This window comes from Sciurus carolinensis, chromosome 12 (genome assembly GCF_902686445.1).
Source record: "Sciurus carolinensis chromosome 12, mSciCar1.2, whole genome shotgun sequence".
In the NCBI taxonomy this organism is placed as follows: domain Eukaryota; kingdom Metazoa; phylum Chordata; class Mammalia; order Rodentia; family Sciuridae; genus Sciurus; species Sciurus carolinensis.
The window spans coordinates 103,431,577-103,449,670 of NC_062224.1; the positions used below are offsets into that span (position 1 = coordinate 103,431,577).

General features: G+C 39.4%; 1 protein-coding gene across 1 annotated transcript in view; it reads right to left on the minus strand.

Annotated features, from left to right (window-relative positions):
• Nucleotides 1-17,869, minus strand: part of Rgsl1 (regulator of G protein signaling like 1) — a 68,896-nt gene extending 51,027 nt beyond the window's left edge. The window contains exons 1-5 of the mRNA XM_047519985.1: nt 17,732-17,869; nt 16,502-16,631; nt 14,330-14,412; nt 12,000-12,074; nt 10,750-10,879 (exon numbers count right to left, since the gene is read on the minus strand). Of these exons, the coding sequence (XP_047375941.1) occupies nt 10,750-10,879; nt 12,000-12,074; nt 14,330-14,412; nt 16,502-16,631; nt 17,732-17,869 (556 nt within the window). The remainder of the gene's footprint in view (nt 1-10,749; nt 10,880-11,999; nt 12,075-14,329; nt 14,413-16,501; nt 16,632-17,731) is intronic.
• Nucleotides 17,870-18,094: the final 225 nt, after the last annotated feature.

Below are 18,094 nucleotides of genomic sequence, written 5' to 3' on the forward strand. Positions count from 1 at the left end.
ACCCAAATCACTAAAATTCGGAATGAACAAGGAAATATCACAACAGACACGACTGAAATACAAAACATAATTAGAAGCTATTTTGAAAACCTATACTCCAACAAAATAGAAAATTTCGAAGACATCAACAGGTTTCTAGAGACATATGAATTGCCTAAACTGAACGAGGAGGACATAGACAATTTAAATAGACCAATTTCAAGTAATGAAATAGAAGAAGTCATCAAAAGCCTACCAACAAAGAAAAGTCTGGGACCAGATGGATTCTCAGCCGAGTTCTACAAAACCTTTAAAGAAGAGCTCATTCCAATACTTCTCAAAGTATTCCATAAAATAGAAGAGGAGGAAACCCTCCCAAACTCGTTCTATGAAGCCAATATTACCCTAATACCTACACCAGACAGAGACACATCGAGGAAAGAAAATTTCAGACCAATATCCTTAATGAACATCGACGCAAAAATTCTCAACAAAATTTTAGCAAATTGCATACAAAAACATATTAAAAAGATAGTGCACCATGATCAAGTGGGTTTCATCCCAGGGATGCAAGGTTTGTTCAACATCAGGAAATCAATAATGTCATTCACCATATCAATAGACTTAAAGTCAAGAATCACATGATTATTTCAATAGATGCAGAAAAAGCATTTGATAAAATACAGCACCCCTTCATGCTCAAAACACTAGAAAAAATAGGGACAGTGGAAACATTCCTTAACATTGTAAAGGCCATCTATGCTAAGCCCATGGCTAATATCATTCTAAATGGTGAAAAACTGAAAGCATTCCCCCTAAAAACTGGAACAAGGCAGGGATGCCCTCTTTCACCACTTCTATTCAATATCATCCTTGAAACTCTAGCCAGAGCAATTAGAGAGACCAAAGAAATTAAAGGGATATGAATAGGAAAAGAAGAACTCAAACTATCCCTATTTGCTGATGATATGATTATATACTTAGAGGAACCAGGAAATTCCACCAGAAAACTTTTAGATCTCATAAGTGAATTCAGTAAAGTAGCGGGATATAAGATCAATGCACATAAATCTAAGGCATTTTTATACATAAGTGATGAATCTTCAGAAAGAGAAATTAGGAAAACTACCCCATTCACAATAGCATCGAAAAAAATAAAATACTTGGGAATCGATCTCACAAAAGAGGTGAAAGACCTCTACAATGAGAACTACAGAACACTAAAGAAAGAAATTAAAGAAAACCTTAGAAGATGGAAAGATCTCCCATGTTCTTGGATAGGAAGAATTAATATTGTCAAAATGGCCATACTACCAAAAGTGCTATACAGATTCAATTCAATTCCAATCAAAATCCCAATGATGTACCTTACAGAAATAGAGCAAGAAATTATGAAATTCATCTGGAAGAATAAAAAACCCAGAATAGCTAAAGCAATCCTCAGTAGAAAGAGCAAAGCAGGGGGTATCGCAATACCAGATCTTCAACTCTACTACAAAGCAATAGTAACAAAAACGGCATGGTATTGGTACCAAAATAGAAGGGTGGATCAATGGTACAGAATAGAGGACACGGACACAAACCAAATAAATACAATTTTCTCATACTAGACAAAGGGGCCAAAAATATGCAATGGAGAAAAGATAGCCTCTTCAACAAATGGTGCTGGGAGAATTGGAAATCCATATGCAACAGAATGAAACTAAACCCATATCTCTCACCATGCACGAAACTAAACTCAAAATGGATTAAGGACCTCGGAATCAGACCAGAGACCGTGCATCTTATAGAAGAAAAAGTAGGTCCAGAGCTTCAACATGTCGGCTTAGGACAAGACTTCCTCAATAGGACTCCCATAGCACAAGAAATAAAAGCAAGAATCAATAACTGGGATAGATTCAAACTAAAAAGCTTTCTCTCAGCAAAGGAAACTATCAGCAATGCAAAGAAAGAGCCTACAGAGTGGGAGAAAATCTTTGCCAATCATACTTCAGTCAGAGCACTAATTTCCAGAATATTAAAGAACTCAAAAAACTCTACACCAAGAATGCAAATAATCCAATTGACAAATGGGCTAAGGAAATGAATAGACACTTCACGGAAGACCTACAAGCAATCAACAAACATATGGAAAAATGTTCAACATCTCTAGTAATAAGAGAAATGCAAATCAAAACCACCCTAAGATTCCATCTCACCCCAATTAGAATGGCGATTATCAAGAATACAAGCAACAACAGGTGTTGGCGAGGATGTGGGGAGAAAGGTACACTCATACATGGCTGGTGGGGCTGCAAATTAGTGCAGCCACTCTGGAAAGCAGTGTGGAGATTTCTTAGAAAACTTGGAATGGACCTACCATTTGACCCAGCTATCCGACTCCTTGGCCTATACCCAAAGGACTTAAAATCAGCATACTACAGAGATACAGCCACATCAATGTTCACAGCTGCTCAATTCACAATAGTCAGACTGTGGAACCAACCTAGATGCCCTTCATTTGATGAATGGATAAAGAAACTGTGGTATATATATATATATATATATATATATATATATATATATACACACAATGGAATATTACTCAGCCATAAAGAATGATAAAATTATGGCATTTGCAGGCAAATGAATGAAATTGGAGAATATCATGCTAAGTGAGATAAGCCAATCTCAAAAAGCCAAAGGACAAATGATATCGCTAATAAGTGGATGATGACACATAATGGGGGGTGGGAGGGGTTAGTGTTAGGGTTAGAGTTAGGGTTAGGGAGGGGGGCAAGAATGGAGGAAGGAAGGACTGTATAGAGGGAAAAGAGGGGTGGGAGGGGTGGGGGGAAGGGAAAAAAATAACAGAATGAATCAAACAACATTACCCTATGTAAATTTATGATTACACAAATGGTATGCCTTTACTCCATGTACAAACAGAGAAACAACATGTATCCCATTTGTTTACAATAAAAGAAAAATTATTATGTGTCTTGGTGACAGTATCTTAGAGTTCATCTTTCTAAGAGTTAACTGAGCTTCTTGGATGCTTATATTCATGATGTCATCGGGATTGGGAAGTTTTCAGCAATTATTTCTTTAAATATTATCTCATCCCCATGTTCTTCTCTTTTAGAACACCTTGAATGCATGTTTTGGTTTGCTGGATTGTGTCCCTCAGGTCCTCAGTGTCTTTTCTATTGTTCCTCAGATTTTATAATTTCCTCTGACCTATCTTCAGGTTTACTGAATCCTTCTTAAGTCTGTTCTATTCACTGAATCCCTTGAGTGAATTTTTCATTTCTGTTATTAAAACTTTAAACTCTGGAATTTCTTTTTTATTTCTTTTCAGCTTTTCTATCTTTTCATTGATATTCCTGTTTTGTTTACGTATCATTTTCTGAACTTATTCTATAATGTCCTTTAGTTCTTGGAGTATCTTAAAGGCAATTGTTTTAAAGTCTTTGTCTAGTAGATCTTTCATCAGGTCTTTTCCCAGAACAGTATCTTTCTGACTTATTTTTCCATGAAATGGGTCATACTTTCCTGTTTCATTGTACGCCTTGTGACTTTCTGTTAAAATTTTTTTCTTCCCCCCCCACCCCTCCCACCCCTCTTTTCCCTCTACACAGTCCCTCCTTCCTCCATTCTTGCCCCCTCCCAGCCCCCATTATGTGTCATCATCCGCTTATCAGTGAGATCATTCGTCTTTTGGATTTTTGAGATTGGCTTATCTCACTTAGCATGATATTTTCCAATTTCATCCATTTGCCTGCAAATACCATTATTTTATTATTCTTTATAGCTGAGTAATATTTCATTGTATATATATATATATATACCACAGTTTCTTTATCCATTCATCAAATGAAGGGCATCTAGGTTGGTTCCACAGTCTGACTATTGTGAATTGAGCAGCTGTGAACATTGATGTGGCTGTATCTCTGTAGTATGCTGATTTTAAGTCCTTTGGGTATAGGCCAAGGAGTCGGATAGCTGGGTCAAATGGTAGGTCCATTCCAAGTTTTCTAAGAAATCTCCACACTGCTTTCCAGAGTGGCTGCACTAATTTGCAGCCCCACCAGCAATGTATGAGTGTACCTTTTTCCCCACATCCTCGCCAACACCTATTGTTGCTTGTATTCTTGATAATCGCCATTCTAATTGGGGTGAGATGGAATCTTAGTGTAGTTTTGATTTGCATTTCTCTTATTACTAAAGATGGTGAACATTTTTTCGTATGTTTGTTGATCGCTTGTAGATCTTCTTCTGTGAAGTGTCTGTTCATATCCTTAGCCCATTTGTTGATTGGGTTATTTGTATTCTTGGTGTAGAGTTTTTTGAGGTCTTTATATATTCTGGAAATTAGTGCTCTATCTGAAGTATGAGTGGCAAAGATTTTCTCCTACTCTGTAGGCTCTTTCTTTGCGTTGCTGATAGTTTCCTTTGCTGAGAGAAAGCCATTTAGTTTAAATCTATCCCAGTTATTGATTCTTGCTTTTATTTCTTGTGCTATGGGAGTCCCGTTAAGGAAGTCTGATCCTAAGTCAACAAGTTGAAGATTTGGACCTACTTTTATTTCTATAAGATGAAGGGTCTCTGGTCTGATTTCAAGGTCCTTGATCCATTGCAAGTTGATTTTTGTGCATGGTGAGAGGTAGGGGTTTAGTTTCATTCTTTTGCATATGGATTTCCAGTTTTCCCAGCACCATTTGTTGAAGAGGCTATCTTTTCTCCATTGCATATTTTTGGCCCCTTTGTCTAGTATGAGAAAATTGTATTTATTTGGGTTTGTGTCCGTGTCCTCTATTCTGTACCATTGATCTACCTGTCTATTTTGGTGCCAATACCGTGCCGTTTTTGTTACTATTGCTTTGTCGTATAGTTGAAGTTCTGGTATTGCGATACCCCCTGTTTCATTCTTCCTGCTAAGGATTGCTTTAGCTATTCTGGGTTTCTTATTCTTCCAGATGAATTTCATGATTGCTTGCTCTATTTCTGTAAGGTATATCATTGGGATTTTAATTGGAATTGCATTGAATCTGTATAGCACTTTTGGTCGTATGGCCATTTTGACAATATTAATTCTGCCTATCCAAGAACATGGGAGACCTTTCCATCTTCTAAAGTCTTCCTCAATTTCTTTCTTCAATGTTTTGTAGTTTTCATTGTAGAGATCTTTTACCTCTTTGGTTAGATTGATTCCCAAGTATTTTTTTTTTTTTTGAGGCTATTCCGAATGGGATTGTTTTCCTCATTTCCCTTTCAGCTGTTTCGTCGCTTGCATATAAAAATGCTTTAGATTTATGTGTGTTGATTTTATAGCCTGCTATTTTGCTGAATTCATTGATGAGGTCTAGAAGTTTTCTGGAAGAGATTTTTGCATCCTCTAAATATAGAATCATGTCATCTGTGAATAGTGACAGCTTGAGTTCCTCTTTTCCTATTCGTATCCCTTTAATTTCTTTGGTCTGCCTAATTGCTCTGGTTAGAGTTTCGAGGACAATGTTGAATAGAAGTCGTGAAAGAGGACATCCCTGTGTTGTTCCCGTTTTTAAAGAGAATGGTTTCAGTTTTTCTCCATTAAGAATGATGTTGGCTGTGGGCTTAGCATAAATAGCCTTTACAATGTTCAGGTATGTTCCTACTATCCCTATTTTTCCTAGTGTTTTGAGAATGAATGGGTGTTGTATTTTGTCGAACACTTTTTCTGCATCAATTGAAATAATCATATGATTCTTATCCTTAAGTCTATTGATATAATGGATTATGTTTATTGATTTACGGATGTTGAACCATCCTTGCATTCCAGGGATGAACCCCACTTGATCATGGTGCACAATTTTCTTAATATGTTTTTGGATACGTTTGCCAATATTTTGTTAAGGATCTTTGCATCTATATTCATCAAGGATATTGGTCTAAAATTTTCTTTCCTTGATGTGTCTTTTCCTAATTTGGGTATGAGGGTGATATTAGCTTCATAGAATGAGTTTGGTAGGGTATCCTCCTTTTCTATTTCCTGGAATACTTTGAGAAGTATTGGAAGGAGTTCTTCTTTGAAGGTCTTGTAGAACTCGGCTGAGAATCCGTCTGGTCCTGGGCTTTTCTTGGATGGTAGATTTTTAATGGCTTCTTCTATTTCATTGCTTGATGTTGATTTGTTTAAATTGTGTATGTCCTCCTGGTTCAGTTTGGGAGGAGCATATGTCTCTAGAAATTTGTCAATGTCTTCGGTAGTTTCTATTTTGTTGGAATACAGATTTTTAAAGTAGCTTCTCATTATGTTCTGTATCTCAGTGGTGTCTGTCGTGATATTTCCTTTTGCATCATGTATTTTAGTAATTTGAGTTTTCTCTCTCCTTCTCTTTGTTAGTGTGGGTAAGGGTTTATCTATTTTGTTTACTTTCTCAAAGAACCAACTTTTTGTTTTGTCAATTTTTTGAATTGTTTCTTTTGTTTCAATTTCATTGATTTAGCTCTGATTTTAATTATTTCCTGTCTTCTACTACTTTTGCAGTTATTCTGTTCTTCTTTTTCTAGTGCTTTGAGCTGTAATGTTAGGTCATTTAGTTGTTCACTTTTCATTCTTTTCTGGAATGCGCTCCATGCAATGAATTTTCCTCTCAGTACTGCTTTCATAGTGTCCCAGAGATTTTGATATGTTGTATCGTTGTTCTCATTGACCTCTAAGAATTTTTTTATCTCCTCCCTGATGTTTTTTGTTATCCATGTTTCATTCAATAGCATATTATTTAGTCTCCAGGTGTTGGAGTAATTTCTGTTTTTTATTTTGTCATTGATTTCTACTCTCAGTCCATTATGATCTGATAGAACACAAGGCAGTATCTCTATTTTTTTGCATTTCCTAAGGGCTGCTTTGTGGCATAACATATGGTCTATTTTTGAGAAGGTTCCATGTGCTGCTGAGAAGAAAGTGAAATCGCTCGTTGATGGATGGAATATTCTATATATGTCTATTAAGTCTAGGTTATTGATTGTGTTTTTGAGTTCTATGGTTTCTTTGGTTGGATTTTGTTTGGAAGATCTATCTAGTGGTGACAGCGGTGCATTAAAGTCACCCAGAATTATTGTGTTGTGGTCTATGTGATTCCTGAAATTGAGAAGGATTTGTTTGATGTACAGGGATGTACCATTGTTTGGGGCATAAATATTTACTATCATTATGTCTTCCTGATTTATGGCTCCCTTAAGCAGTATGAAATGTCTGTCTTTATCCCTTCTGACTAACTTTGACTTGAAGTCCACTTTATCTGATATAAGGATGGAAACCCCCACTTTTTTACTGAGTCCATGTGCGTGGTAGGTTTTTTCCCATCCTTTCACCTTTAGTCTGTGGATGTCTTTTTCTATGAGGTGAGTCTCTTGCAGGCAGCATATTGTTGGGTCTTTCTTTTTAATCCATTCTGCCAGTCTATGTCTTTTGATTGATGAGTTTAGGCCATTAACGTTCAGGGTTATTATTGAGATATGATTTGTATTCCCAGTCATTTGGCTTATTTTTGGTTTTTAAGTTGGCTTGGTTTCTCCTTTGAGTGGTTTTTCTCTAAGATAGTTCCTCCCTTTGCTGACCTACATTGTTGTTTTTTATTTCCTCCTCATGGAATATTTTGTTGAGAACATTCCGTAGTGCAGGCTTTCTATTTGTAAATCCTTTTAACTTTTGTTTATCATGGAAGGATTTTATTTCATCTTCAAATCTGAAGGTTAGTTTTGCTGGGTATAGGATTCTTGGTTGGCAACCATGTTCTTTCAGAGCTTGAAATATGTTGTTCCAGGCCCTTCTAGCTTTTAGAGTCTGGGTTGAGAAGTCAGCTGCTATCCGTATTAGTCTCCCCCTATATGTAATCTGATGCTTTTCTCTCACAGCCTTCAAAATCTTATCTTTATTTTGATTGTTAGGCATTTTCATTATAATGTGCCTTGGTGTGGATCTGTTGTGATTTTGTACATTTGGTGTTCTGTAAGCCTCTTGTATTTGATTTTCCATTTCATTCTTCAGGTTTGGGAAATTTTCTGATATTATTTCATTGAATAGGTTGTTCATTCCTTTGGTTTGTATCTCTATGCCTTCCTCAATCCCAATAATTCTTAAATTTGGTCTTTTCATGATGTCCCCTATTTCTTGAAGTTTCTGTTCATGATTTGTTACCATCTTCTCTGTTTGGGCAACTTTATTTTCGAGATTAAATATTTTGTCTTCATTGTCTGAGGTTCTGTCTTCCAAGTGGTCTAGTCTTTTGGTGATGCTTTCCATTGAGTTTTTTATTTAGTTTATTGTTTCCTTCATTTCAAGGATTTCTGTTTGGCTTTTTTTGAGAATCTCTATCTCTTTGTTGAAATGATCTTTTGCTTCCTGCAGGTGCTCTTTCAGCTTATTGGTATTATCATTCATTGCCTGCATTTGTTCTCTAATCTCATCCTTTGCTTCACGAATCATCTTAATCATGTATAATCTGAAGTCCTTTTCTGACATTTCTTCTAACATACTGTCATTGGATTCTATTAATATAGAATCTAGATTTGTTTGGATCATTTTCTTCCCTTGTTTTTTCATGTTGTTCATGTATCTTCCCCTCTAGCAGTGCAGATCTGGGGGATTGCAAATTTCCCCCTATAGGCTTACAGTGGCCCTATAGGTTTCCAAAACCCTTTCTCTATGGGGAGATCAATATTAGCAGTGCCCAAATCAGACATTATGCAATCCTAGACCAAATAGCCCCTATGAGGACAATAACAAAATTGTCATAGTAAACAGAATGAGTTCAAATATTATCTTTGGAAAAACAAACAGGTTTGCAATAAGGTCTGCAGTTTCTAATGGAGGACAAAGAGGATGCAAGAGGGATGTAGAATGTGGCTGTTAATGGGATAAGAAAAGAATATACAGAAGTTCTAGAAAATAGAAAGGGTGAAAGTGTAAACAAAAGAAATTGGATATTAGCATGCAAAAAAGGGAGAAAGAGACTCTGAGGGAACAGATAAACAAAAGGAAAAGAGAGCAAGAAAAGTAAAGAAATAAAAACTTAAATTTTTTAAAAAGGAAAAAAAGAAAATCTACAGTATAACATTCATATACTAATGAAACCTCCCAGTGTTCAGTAGCCTGATCTCTGTTAAAATTTTGACATTTGATTCTAATAATGTGGAACTCCAGAAATCATATTCCCCACTTACCCAGAGTTTTCTGTTAATTATTGTATTTATTTCAGAAAAAAAATTTTTAATTGTTGCAAACTGTCTCTGTTTCAAGATCAGTTTGAATTATAAGCTTAGGTCTTCTCAGGTCTCTTTTGAACTTGTGCTTCTCCCTAGGCATGGATGGTTACTTTCTAATTAGTTGCTTTTGAATGTCCTAGTTCTCAATCACTGTTTACCAAAAGAGAAGAAAGTGAAAAATAAAGGTGGGACTAGACCCTGAAATGCTGAAATTAATCAGCTAGGTGGAATGGGCTTATAGCAATGGGGGCATACAACAGAAATGGCTGCCCGTGTTTGTGCACCTCTGTAATCAGAAGCAGCAAACAGCACACAGGTCCTGAATATGTGGAGGACAAGGTCTTTTCTGATTATGCTGACCCTCGCAAGCTGTGTCCAAGCTGCTCTGTGGGCTGGGGTTATGATAGCTGCCAGTCATGGGGCTGGAGCTTGGAGATAGGCAGTGGCTACTGTGCTATTTACTGCCTGAGCCTTCCCCTGAGAGTTACAAACCTCAGCAGACTCCAGAATAGTTACATCATATAGATTCTGCCAATGTACTTTTTTTATTAATTTAGATTCATTGTACACAAATGGGGTACAACTTTCCTTTCTCTGGTTGTACATGAAGTAGAGTTACATCATTTGTGTAATCATAATGTACATAGGGTAATGATGTTTGTCTTATTCTATTATGTTTTCTTACCCCCGCTCCCTCCCTACCCCTCATTTTCCTCTACATAATTCCTCTACATAATCCATTCTTCCTCCATTCTTGCTTCCCCCCCCCACCCCATTATATATCACTTATCAGAGAAATCATTTAGTCTTTGTTTTTTTGGGATTGGCTTATTTCACTTAGCATGATATTCTCCATCTCCATCCATTTACCTGCAAATGCCATAATTTTATTCTTCTTTATGGCTGAATAATATTCCATTGTGTATACATACCACAGTTTCTTTATCCATTCATCTGTTGAAGGGCATCTAGGTTGGTTCCACAATCTAGCTATTGTGAATTGAGCTGCTATAAATGTAATTCTTATCAAGATATGAGAAGAGATTACCAGTGCTTCCTACTCTACCATCTTCCTACAATCCTCACCCTCTTCTCCAAAATTATGCTTTTAAAGACTCTCTCTGGTTGCTGTGAGCAGGACAGCAAGAGTAAAGCTAAGGAGATTGAGACGATTTCAGTACCCAGATAAGAAATAATCATGGTGCTTTAGACCAAATGGTAATAATGAAGGCCTTAAGATTTGTTTGATTCTGTACATATCTTAAAGCAATTTTATCATGATCTGTGACCACCGTTAACTCTATAATTTCTGGCTACTATGAGATAAATAGACTATCCCACCTGACTTCTGCTTATTGTTTTAGGTCCCAATTTTTCAGCCTAAGATTCCACCTATGACTGCAACATAGACTGAACCACCCACATATCTACAAAATGCAGCTGGTATTTCTCTGATTGACAGGCATAGGATCATTATGTAGTATGGCTGCCCATATTTACACACACACACACACACACACACACACACACACTTCTGCTTACCTCCTTCTTCAGACTTAATGAAACTGATGAATTCCCGACAGAGAATGTAGTGGAAACACAAGTTTGTTTTGCAGAAGAAAGGTAACCGATATTTTTCCAGCCAGGTCAATAATCCTTTGTACTTGGAAACCTAGAGTAAAATCAAAATAGCAACAGAAAGATACATGAAACTTGATTGGAAGTAGGGGTGTGTTGCTTAAAAATCATATCCAAGTTCAGTAGAAACTCCCAAAGAAGTGAATGGACTGGTAGAGATTAATAAGCTTGGCCACTCTTCCAAAATTCCTCCTTACTTCTGGGTGAATTTCTTTCAGAAAAGATCTGTGTCTTGATTTACAGAGGAGAAACAGAAAGGGTTTCAGTCTATGGTTTCAGGTTATAAACTCTGTTTCTTATAAACCTTTAACCCTTATCAATTGTACAACATGTACAAAAACACCTGTAGACTCACACACACCACCATTTAGAATACACAAGGGATCCCTGAGAGATCAGACCCCTGGAAAAGGGAGAACAAATTTTAACAATTTAAGCTTCATAGTTGTCTCAGGGAAACCCAATGTAAGAATTAGAGCAGGGTATCTCCTCTTAGCAACTCAGAGAAAAACAAACCTTACTGTGAGCAGGGCTTAAAGTGTCCTTTCTGATCCCACATACCACTGGTAATGCACCTGGAAGCCATTGGCAGGTTTAAATCTTAGAAAAGGAGAAAGGGGAAACAGGAGAAGAGAAAGATAGTCGCTAAGGAAAAGGAAAAGAAATACATGAAGAGAAAAAAGATGAAGGGAAAAACTTGCCTCTGGAAGAGAATTGCAGAGTGGGATCTTACCTTGATCTATATCTGATAATACGTATCTGATCAGACCTGTGTGAACCACAGGCAACACTTCCTATCCATACCCACCGCAGCCAGTGTCAATCAATTCCTGGATACTTTTTGTTTAGATGTGGCCTCAAAGATTTCCTCAGCATCATAGCCCAAGCATCTACCACCCCCCAATCATCGTAGACACGAGAGATGAATTCCAATTGCTCATAATGGACTAGAGTTTAAAGGAAAGAATTTACCAGAAATTTCTTGCCTGAGGTAAAAATGGCTTGATGCTGTTTTTTTCTACTCACCTGCTTTCTGATTTCTTTCACAGTTATTCTCTGATCTCCTTCTTCCTTTCTCTCGCTCAATCCATGCTTCAAATACAATTCTCTCTTTCTCTGCCCCAAACCCTCTGCCACGCAAGACTCCTACTTACCAATTCAAGAGGTATTTCTGGCCACAAGCTCCACTGTGACTTCTCAACAGTATACAATGGGGTCTGACCAAAGACCTGCAAAAGGAAGTTAGGAAACAGCCAGAGAGCAAGGGCTTCTCTTCATATTCATGACATGGTCCTGCAGCCGGGAGGAGGAGAGGCTCTGCTGCTTTCCTATTTGAAGGGACATTAACTCTTATATTTATTACACCGAATCAGCTTACCCTGCACAAAAGGACTTCAAATAAAACTGCAACATTCATTCATCTTTTGACTGAGTCCTGCCGAGGCCTGGGGGCGATTGCTGATGTGGGCAGCCAAACACCCTTGATATTGGAAGACATTTACTCTGTGGGTTGCACTGTCCACTTCCCTCATGAACTTAGAGAACTAAGTCAAAGTTCTACTACCTTTCCTAATGAGAAGTAGCTTTGGATTTACCTAAACTCTTGAACTGGAGAAAGTAGAAAGGAAGGAAGATATGAGGACCAGGGGTACAAATTACACACTGAGGCTTTGAGTGTCCAAAATCGATAGAGATTCTAAGCTACTGTTCTCTGTTGTCATGCAGGTGGAAGGGACTTATCATTGTAGAATAAGATTTGAAACTGATGGGAAAGGGTTTCCAAAGGGAATTAAATGGTAGACGTGTAAATTGACAGGAATATTCGGTATGAAATACTACTGTCTTTCTCCATACACCATAGCTGCCTAAATGACCAGGGTTTAGCTTACACTTGGCTGGAATTCCACCTTTCTGCATCGCTTTGTTTCTAGAACCTTGTCTTGGTAAACTGAGTGATTAATGTGTCTTCAGATTACTTAGATCTCAGCCACTCAGGAGGCTGAGGCAGGAAGATTGCAAGTTCAAAGTCAGCCTCAGCAACTTATGGAGGCCCTAAGCAACTTAGCGAGACTGTCTCAAAATAAAAAATTAAAAGGACAGTGGGTGTGGCTCAGTGGTTAAGCATCCCTGGGTTCAATCCCTGGTACCAGGAAAAAAAAAAATTACTTAGGAAACCTTGAATTAAGACAGTGGCAAAGGCCATAGTGTGAGGACCACCTGAAAGACCCAACCAAGGAGATTCTTCTTCCTCCTCCTTTTTAAATCACTGTGGCCAATGCACTTTACTGCCTCTCTGGTGTCTGTCTGTGAGGCCTTTTCTTGCTACTCAACTCCCCAGTATTTCCCGCTACTTCTTTATCCGTCCTTCCCAGCCCACCCTCTGTCCCTGGTCAGGTCTCAGATATCCACTCCTAAGACTGGGCTTGCATCAGCTTCTCCTGACTCTCTCGGGTTGGGTGACCTCCCTGTTCCATGTCCTGTTCTCCCACTGCCTCCCGGAATGTCCATCACTGTCACTCATACCTTAAATACCAGTCTCTCACTTTAGACTGGGAACTCCTTGAGGACAGGGATGGTACATTAATATGTGCATCCCCCAAACTAATCCCAGTGGCAGTTACAGAGTAAACTGCTCAATACCTGAGATAATACAGTGTCTGATAACACACTTGTCTGAAATTTCACCTTTTAACAGATGACATTCCCTGGGAAAGGGTGCACTAAGACGAACCACAATTTATAAGGTACCAGCATTAAAATGTCATCAAAAACTTATCCAAAAAAGATGTAGGATGAGCCTAGGTCTGGGTTAAGAAGAGTTTGATTTGGGGGTTTGTCTTAGTTGGATAGAGGGAGGAGATACACAGTTTGATTCTAGTCCACAGCTTAACTGCCACAGGCTAAACCTGGCCAGGGGAGTAGAACAGAATGAATAATCCTTAGTCCTTGTCCTGTGGGAGTTCACAGTCTGACGCTTCAGTGGGACACAGACACGTACACATGCATGCAACACAAGACAGCTGCACATTGCCAAGGGACACAGAGGCTGGAGAAGTTCCACCTGGAGGTTCCAGCTGTGAGGGCCTAGGAATTCCCTGAGAAGAAGAGAATTTAAGCGGAGATTGGAAGAGAGGTTTGGAGGTGGGGATGGGGGTGGCAGGCGCACTCAGCCGGGGTAGAGTAGCAGTCACTAGTGCACTGGGGATCAGCAGCTGGTGTGAGACGACCCTGGACAGGCAGAGGCTGGACAGTTAGGGAGGCTGAGGCTTTAGGATTTGATTGTATTAACAGTAGAAAGTTCCTGGAGATTGTAGAGGTGGTTCTGTGTCATATTTATTGTCTCAAATGGGAAAAGTTTGGATTCGATAAGGCATTTAGTAAATTTGTTTTGGTAAAAACAAAATAACAAAAGGGCACTTAGCTCAGTGAGGTTTATTATTCAGTCATAAATAAAACATTGGGATTTAAGTCTGATTGTGCTTACCGGGAGAGAGAGAAATGTGTTGAAAAAATCGGCAAAGATCTCATCCTCTAGCAGAAATATAAGATTTGTAGAACGAATTATCTCTATATGGGGAGAGAAGAACACAAAAAGAAAACCCATGACCAGGACTGCATTCATGTTGAGAAAATGAAGATGACTTCCCATGGCTGACTCTCAGCCCGATGACATCCCTTAGGGCTATCCACTCAATTCCCCTTCTCCAGGACTCTCCCGGGTCACCCTGCTTAGTACTCCGAGCCGAGGGGAATGCACTTCCTCACAGGGCTGTTCCATGTGTGGAGAGAGAAAATGTTAGGAAGATTCTCCTTCCTGTGAACTGCCTTCTTTTGGTGGAAATTCTACATTTCCTCTAAGTCCTCCTTCCTCAGATAGCACTTCCCATGTTTATAAAGACATCACAGTCCTTGGCTTACCTCCAACCTCTCTGGCTAGTCACTAGGTAATTCTTCAGCCATCCTCCTTTCTGCCAGGCTCCTCTCTCAGGGTGGGAAGCCCTGTAACTGCTTCCCAGGGCAGATGAGGACTATTGCCCATGTGGCATGTTGCATTAGTGTGGCCTGAAACGGGGCCAGCTCAGGAGCTCTCACATTGCACCACTAGCTCCACCATACTGTCTTTAATAGAGCCACTGTTAGAAACCAGGGGCAGGAATTTACACGCACCACAGCAGGTTAGTTTAGGCCCCGCATTACAACGAGGCAAGAGCTTTCTTGCATCTTGATTTGGTCATGCAATGTATTTATTACTCCTCTCAGGTTTGATTATTATTTTACCCAAGTTAGTCAGAAGATATAAATGTTGAATGTCAAAAAAACTAAACATGGAGACCTAAGTGGACTAGTGACCCCTCTAAATTTACTCCAATTCACTCTCTACACCCTTCAGAGCCCAATGCTGAACTAGAGAGTAATAAGCTAATTTTCATCTCATGGGCCAACATTTCTCCATCACACCCGAAGTTCATAATAAAAAATTATAAAATTAACAATCTGAATCCTATACAGTAGACTATGGGTCTAGTTAAGTGTCTGATGAGGTTAGTGAGTGCCATTCACAATCACTACAGTGCAGTTCTGAGAACATCAGAAAACCAGTCACCTCCATCACCCTTCCTGATGACACCAAGTGACTGCTGTCTTTGAATAATAGAAAAAGAAACCCAGACAATCAAACACTACTAGGAGCCGTGAGCTGGTGCCACTCTTGCTTTCTCTTCCACAGATACAGTTTTTCTTACTGTCTAGTGTCGTCAACTTTCAGCTGAGTGTTCTCAGCTCTCTCACCAGCTCTCTGCTCTTCTTTGTCTGAGCATTCTCTGGTTGATTTAACCTATGACACATAAATGATTCTAAAGTTTGTGTTTTCAGCTCAGAGTTCTCTCTTTGGCTCTAGCTGTAAACATCCAACGAGCAGTGGGACTCCTCTACACCACATCCACAGCACTTTCATCTCAAAGTGTTCGAAATGTCCAGGTCCCAACGTGCCCCCTTTCCTATATTCTCAGTCTCAGTTACTGGAATCATCACTCATTCAATTATCTACATCCAGAAAATTGAGATACATTCTTTTTTTTTTTTTTTCTCTCTCTCTTTCTTGCTTGATCTCTCTTCTTTTCACCCCACCACATCCAACATGGTCCATGCTGTGGTTTCTTCCCTTGTTTGTGTTTCTGGAACCTAGTTCCATACAGTCACTTTTTTATTTCTGATGCCTATCATTTCTCTCTTAGAGAGAGATGCATTTGTTTTTTAAATGGTCTCCCTAGTTCCTGTCGCTTTCTTCCTGTTCCTTGCACTGCCACCATAATGTGTTGAGTTACTATTTTCAGAACTCTTCAAAACTCCCTCCATGTCCTAAGATAAAGTCTAAGCACTGGAGCTTTGACCTACCTGACCTTTGCCTGGTAGGCTCATCTCCTACCTTGCTGCCTGTTTTCCAAGCCCAAACAAAGGCACTATTATTTCCTGAATATGGTATGTACTCAAATTTCAAACTCCATGTCTTCGTTCCCACATTCCCATTGCCTAAAATGTCCTTTCAATCCCGGTCAGCTTTGCAAATTTCTAGATATTCATCAAGAACTGATTAACACAGCATCTTATTGAATCAAGAATGGCAGAACCGCCCGCAATGGCGAATGAACCCCCACACCATCACATGTGTCTTCCACTCGAACGATTAACGAGCCATGCTGTTTCCGCCCATTGATGGACGTGTCTTCTTCTCTAGACTGAGTCTCTGAGAGCAGTGACTTTGTCTTCTCATCCTGTTCTCCAAGGCGCTGAAAATGTTTGCACAATATCCAAGGTCTGTAAGAGCGGAATGACTTATTCTTTCAAGAGCTGATCTTTAATCTTCTGGGATTTGTTTGTTTCTCTGTCATTTATAAAGCCTAACTTGGATTTCTAGGATGAGTGTGCTATTGAGACTGTCTGCAAGCAGAAGAGTGGGTTTGGCAGAAATTTCTCAGTGGCTTGTTTTCCTTATCTACACACACTTCTGCTGCCCCTGGAGCCCTGACCATGGTAGGCTCACTGTCCAAAAAATAGTCTTAATGAGGTAAGGGATCAAGGCTGCCCATGTTGCCTTCCCCATTTCTTCATTCCTGTTTCTCTGCTTTCTTCTGTTCTGTATTCAAATGTCCTTACTAATTTGAGAAAGGCTTCTGTGCTCATTCTACACCATTGTAATATCGACTTGCAAAAGAAGTCACTGGAGGATTCCAAACCCGGTTCAGGCCTCCTCCCTGGAGGAGGTAAGGCACGTGGAGGCCCAGGCGACACAACTTTCTCCTCAAGCCTTAGCTGTCTCATGAACAAAGGCCTAGCCTTAAACATCCGGTAGCAGAAGTAGGAGAGAAAGAGGAGGAAAACAAAGGACATGACTGACACAGAAGTCCCAAGCAGTACCCCGAATGGCTCACTCCAGTGAGCTGGGAAGGCAGGTGGTTTGCCGCCAGGGCTCACAGCCTTGGAGACCCTCTCAGACACTCACCGGTGCTGCTCATGCTGCCATGCTTTCCCTGCCACTGTGATTGAGTAGAAACAGAACTAGCCTGGAGTCAACAGAAACCCACCTTTGTGAGCACACAGTGACTCTCCCAGGGGTTCCGGATTCCATTGGCAGGGGCCGACTGGTCTCTGAAGGAGACCCCCCTATCCTGAGGTAAGTTTTTCTCTTACTTGACCTTCCGGATTCCTGTGTGTCAGAATCATCCTGGACTCAGTCCATGCTATTTTGTGGGGTTGGCAGGTTCTTTCTAAGTGCATCCAAGCCCCCCTTCATCACTCCATCCTTTGCGACCTCATCGCGACTTTTTGCATGATTCACTTCCAAAGACCTGGGAACTGTAACACTTGAGGTAATTTTAATGAGCATTACCTCTTGGATCTTTTGTACCCTTAAAACATCAACCTTCAAAGGACTGACTTCCCTGTCTCTGAAAGGTTTTGAGGCACCTGGTCTTTTCATCCACTCTTTGTTTCTCTGGTCCTCTTCTGATACAAAGTGAAAGACCATCAACCCTATAAACCCTAATACTTTAGCCAGGAATGTTCCCCAAACTTGTGAGAATGGAATTGTTCAATGTACACCTATGAGAGGAGTTAAAGAACTCTAAAGTTCTAGAATTGTTGGGATGCTTATACAATACCTAAAAAATCCTTATTCCATGGGGGGTGGAATAAAACTTTGAAAGTTGAAAGGAATGTTAATAATGAATTGTCAATAATACATTACTTACAT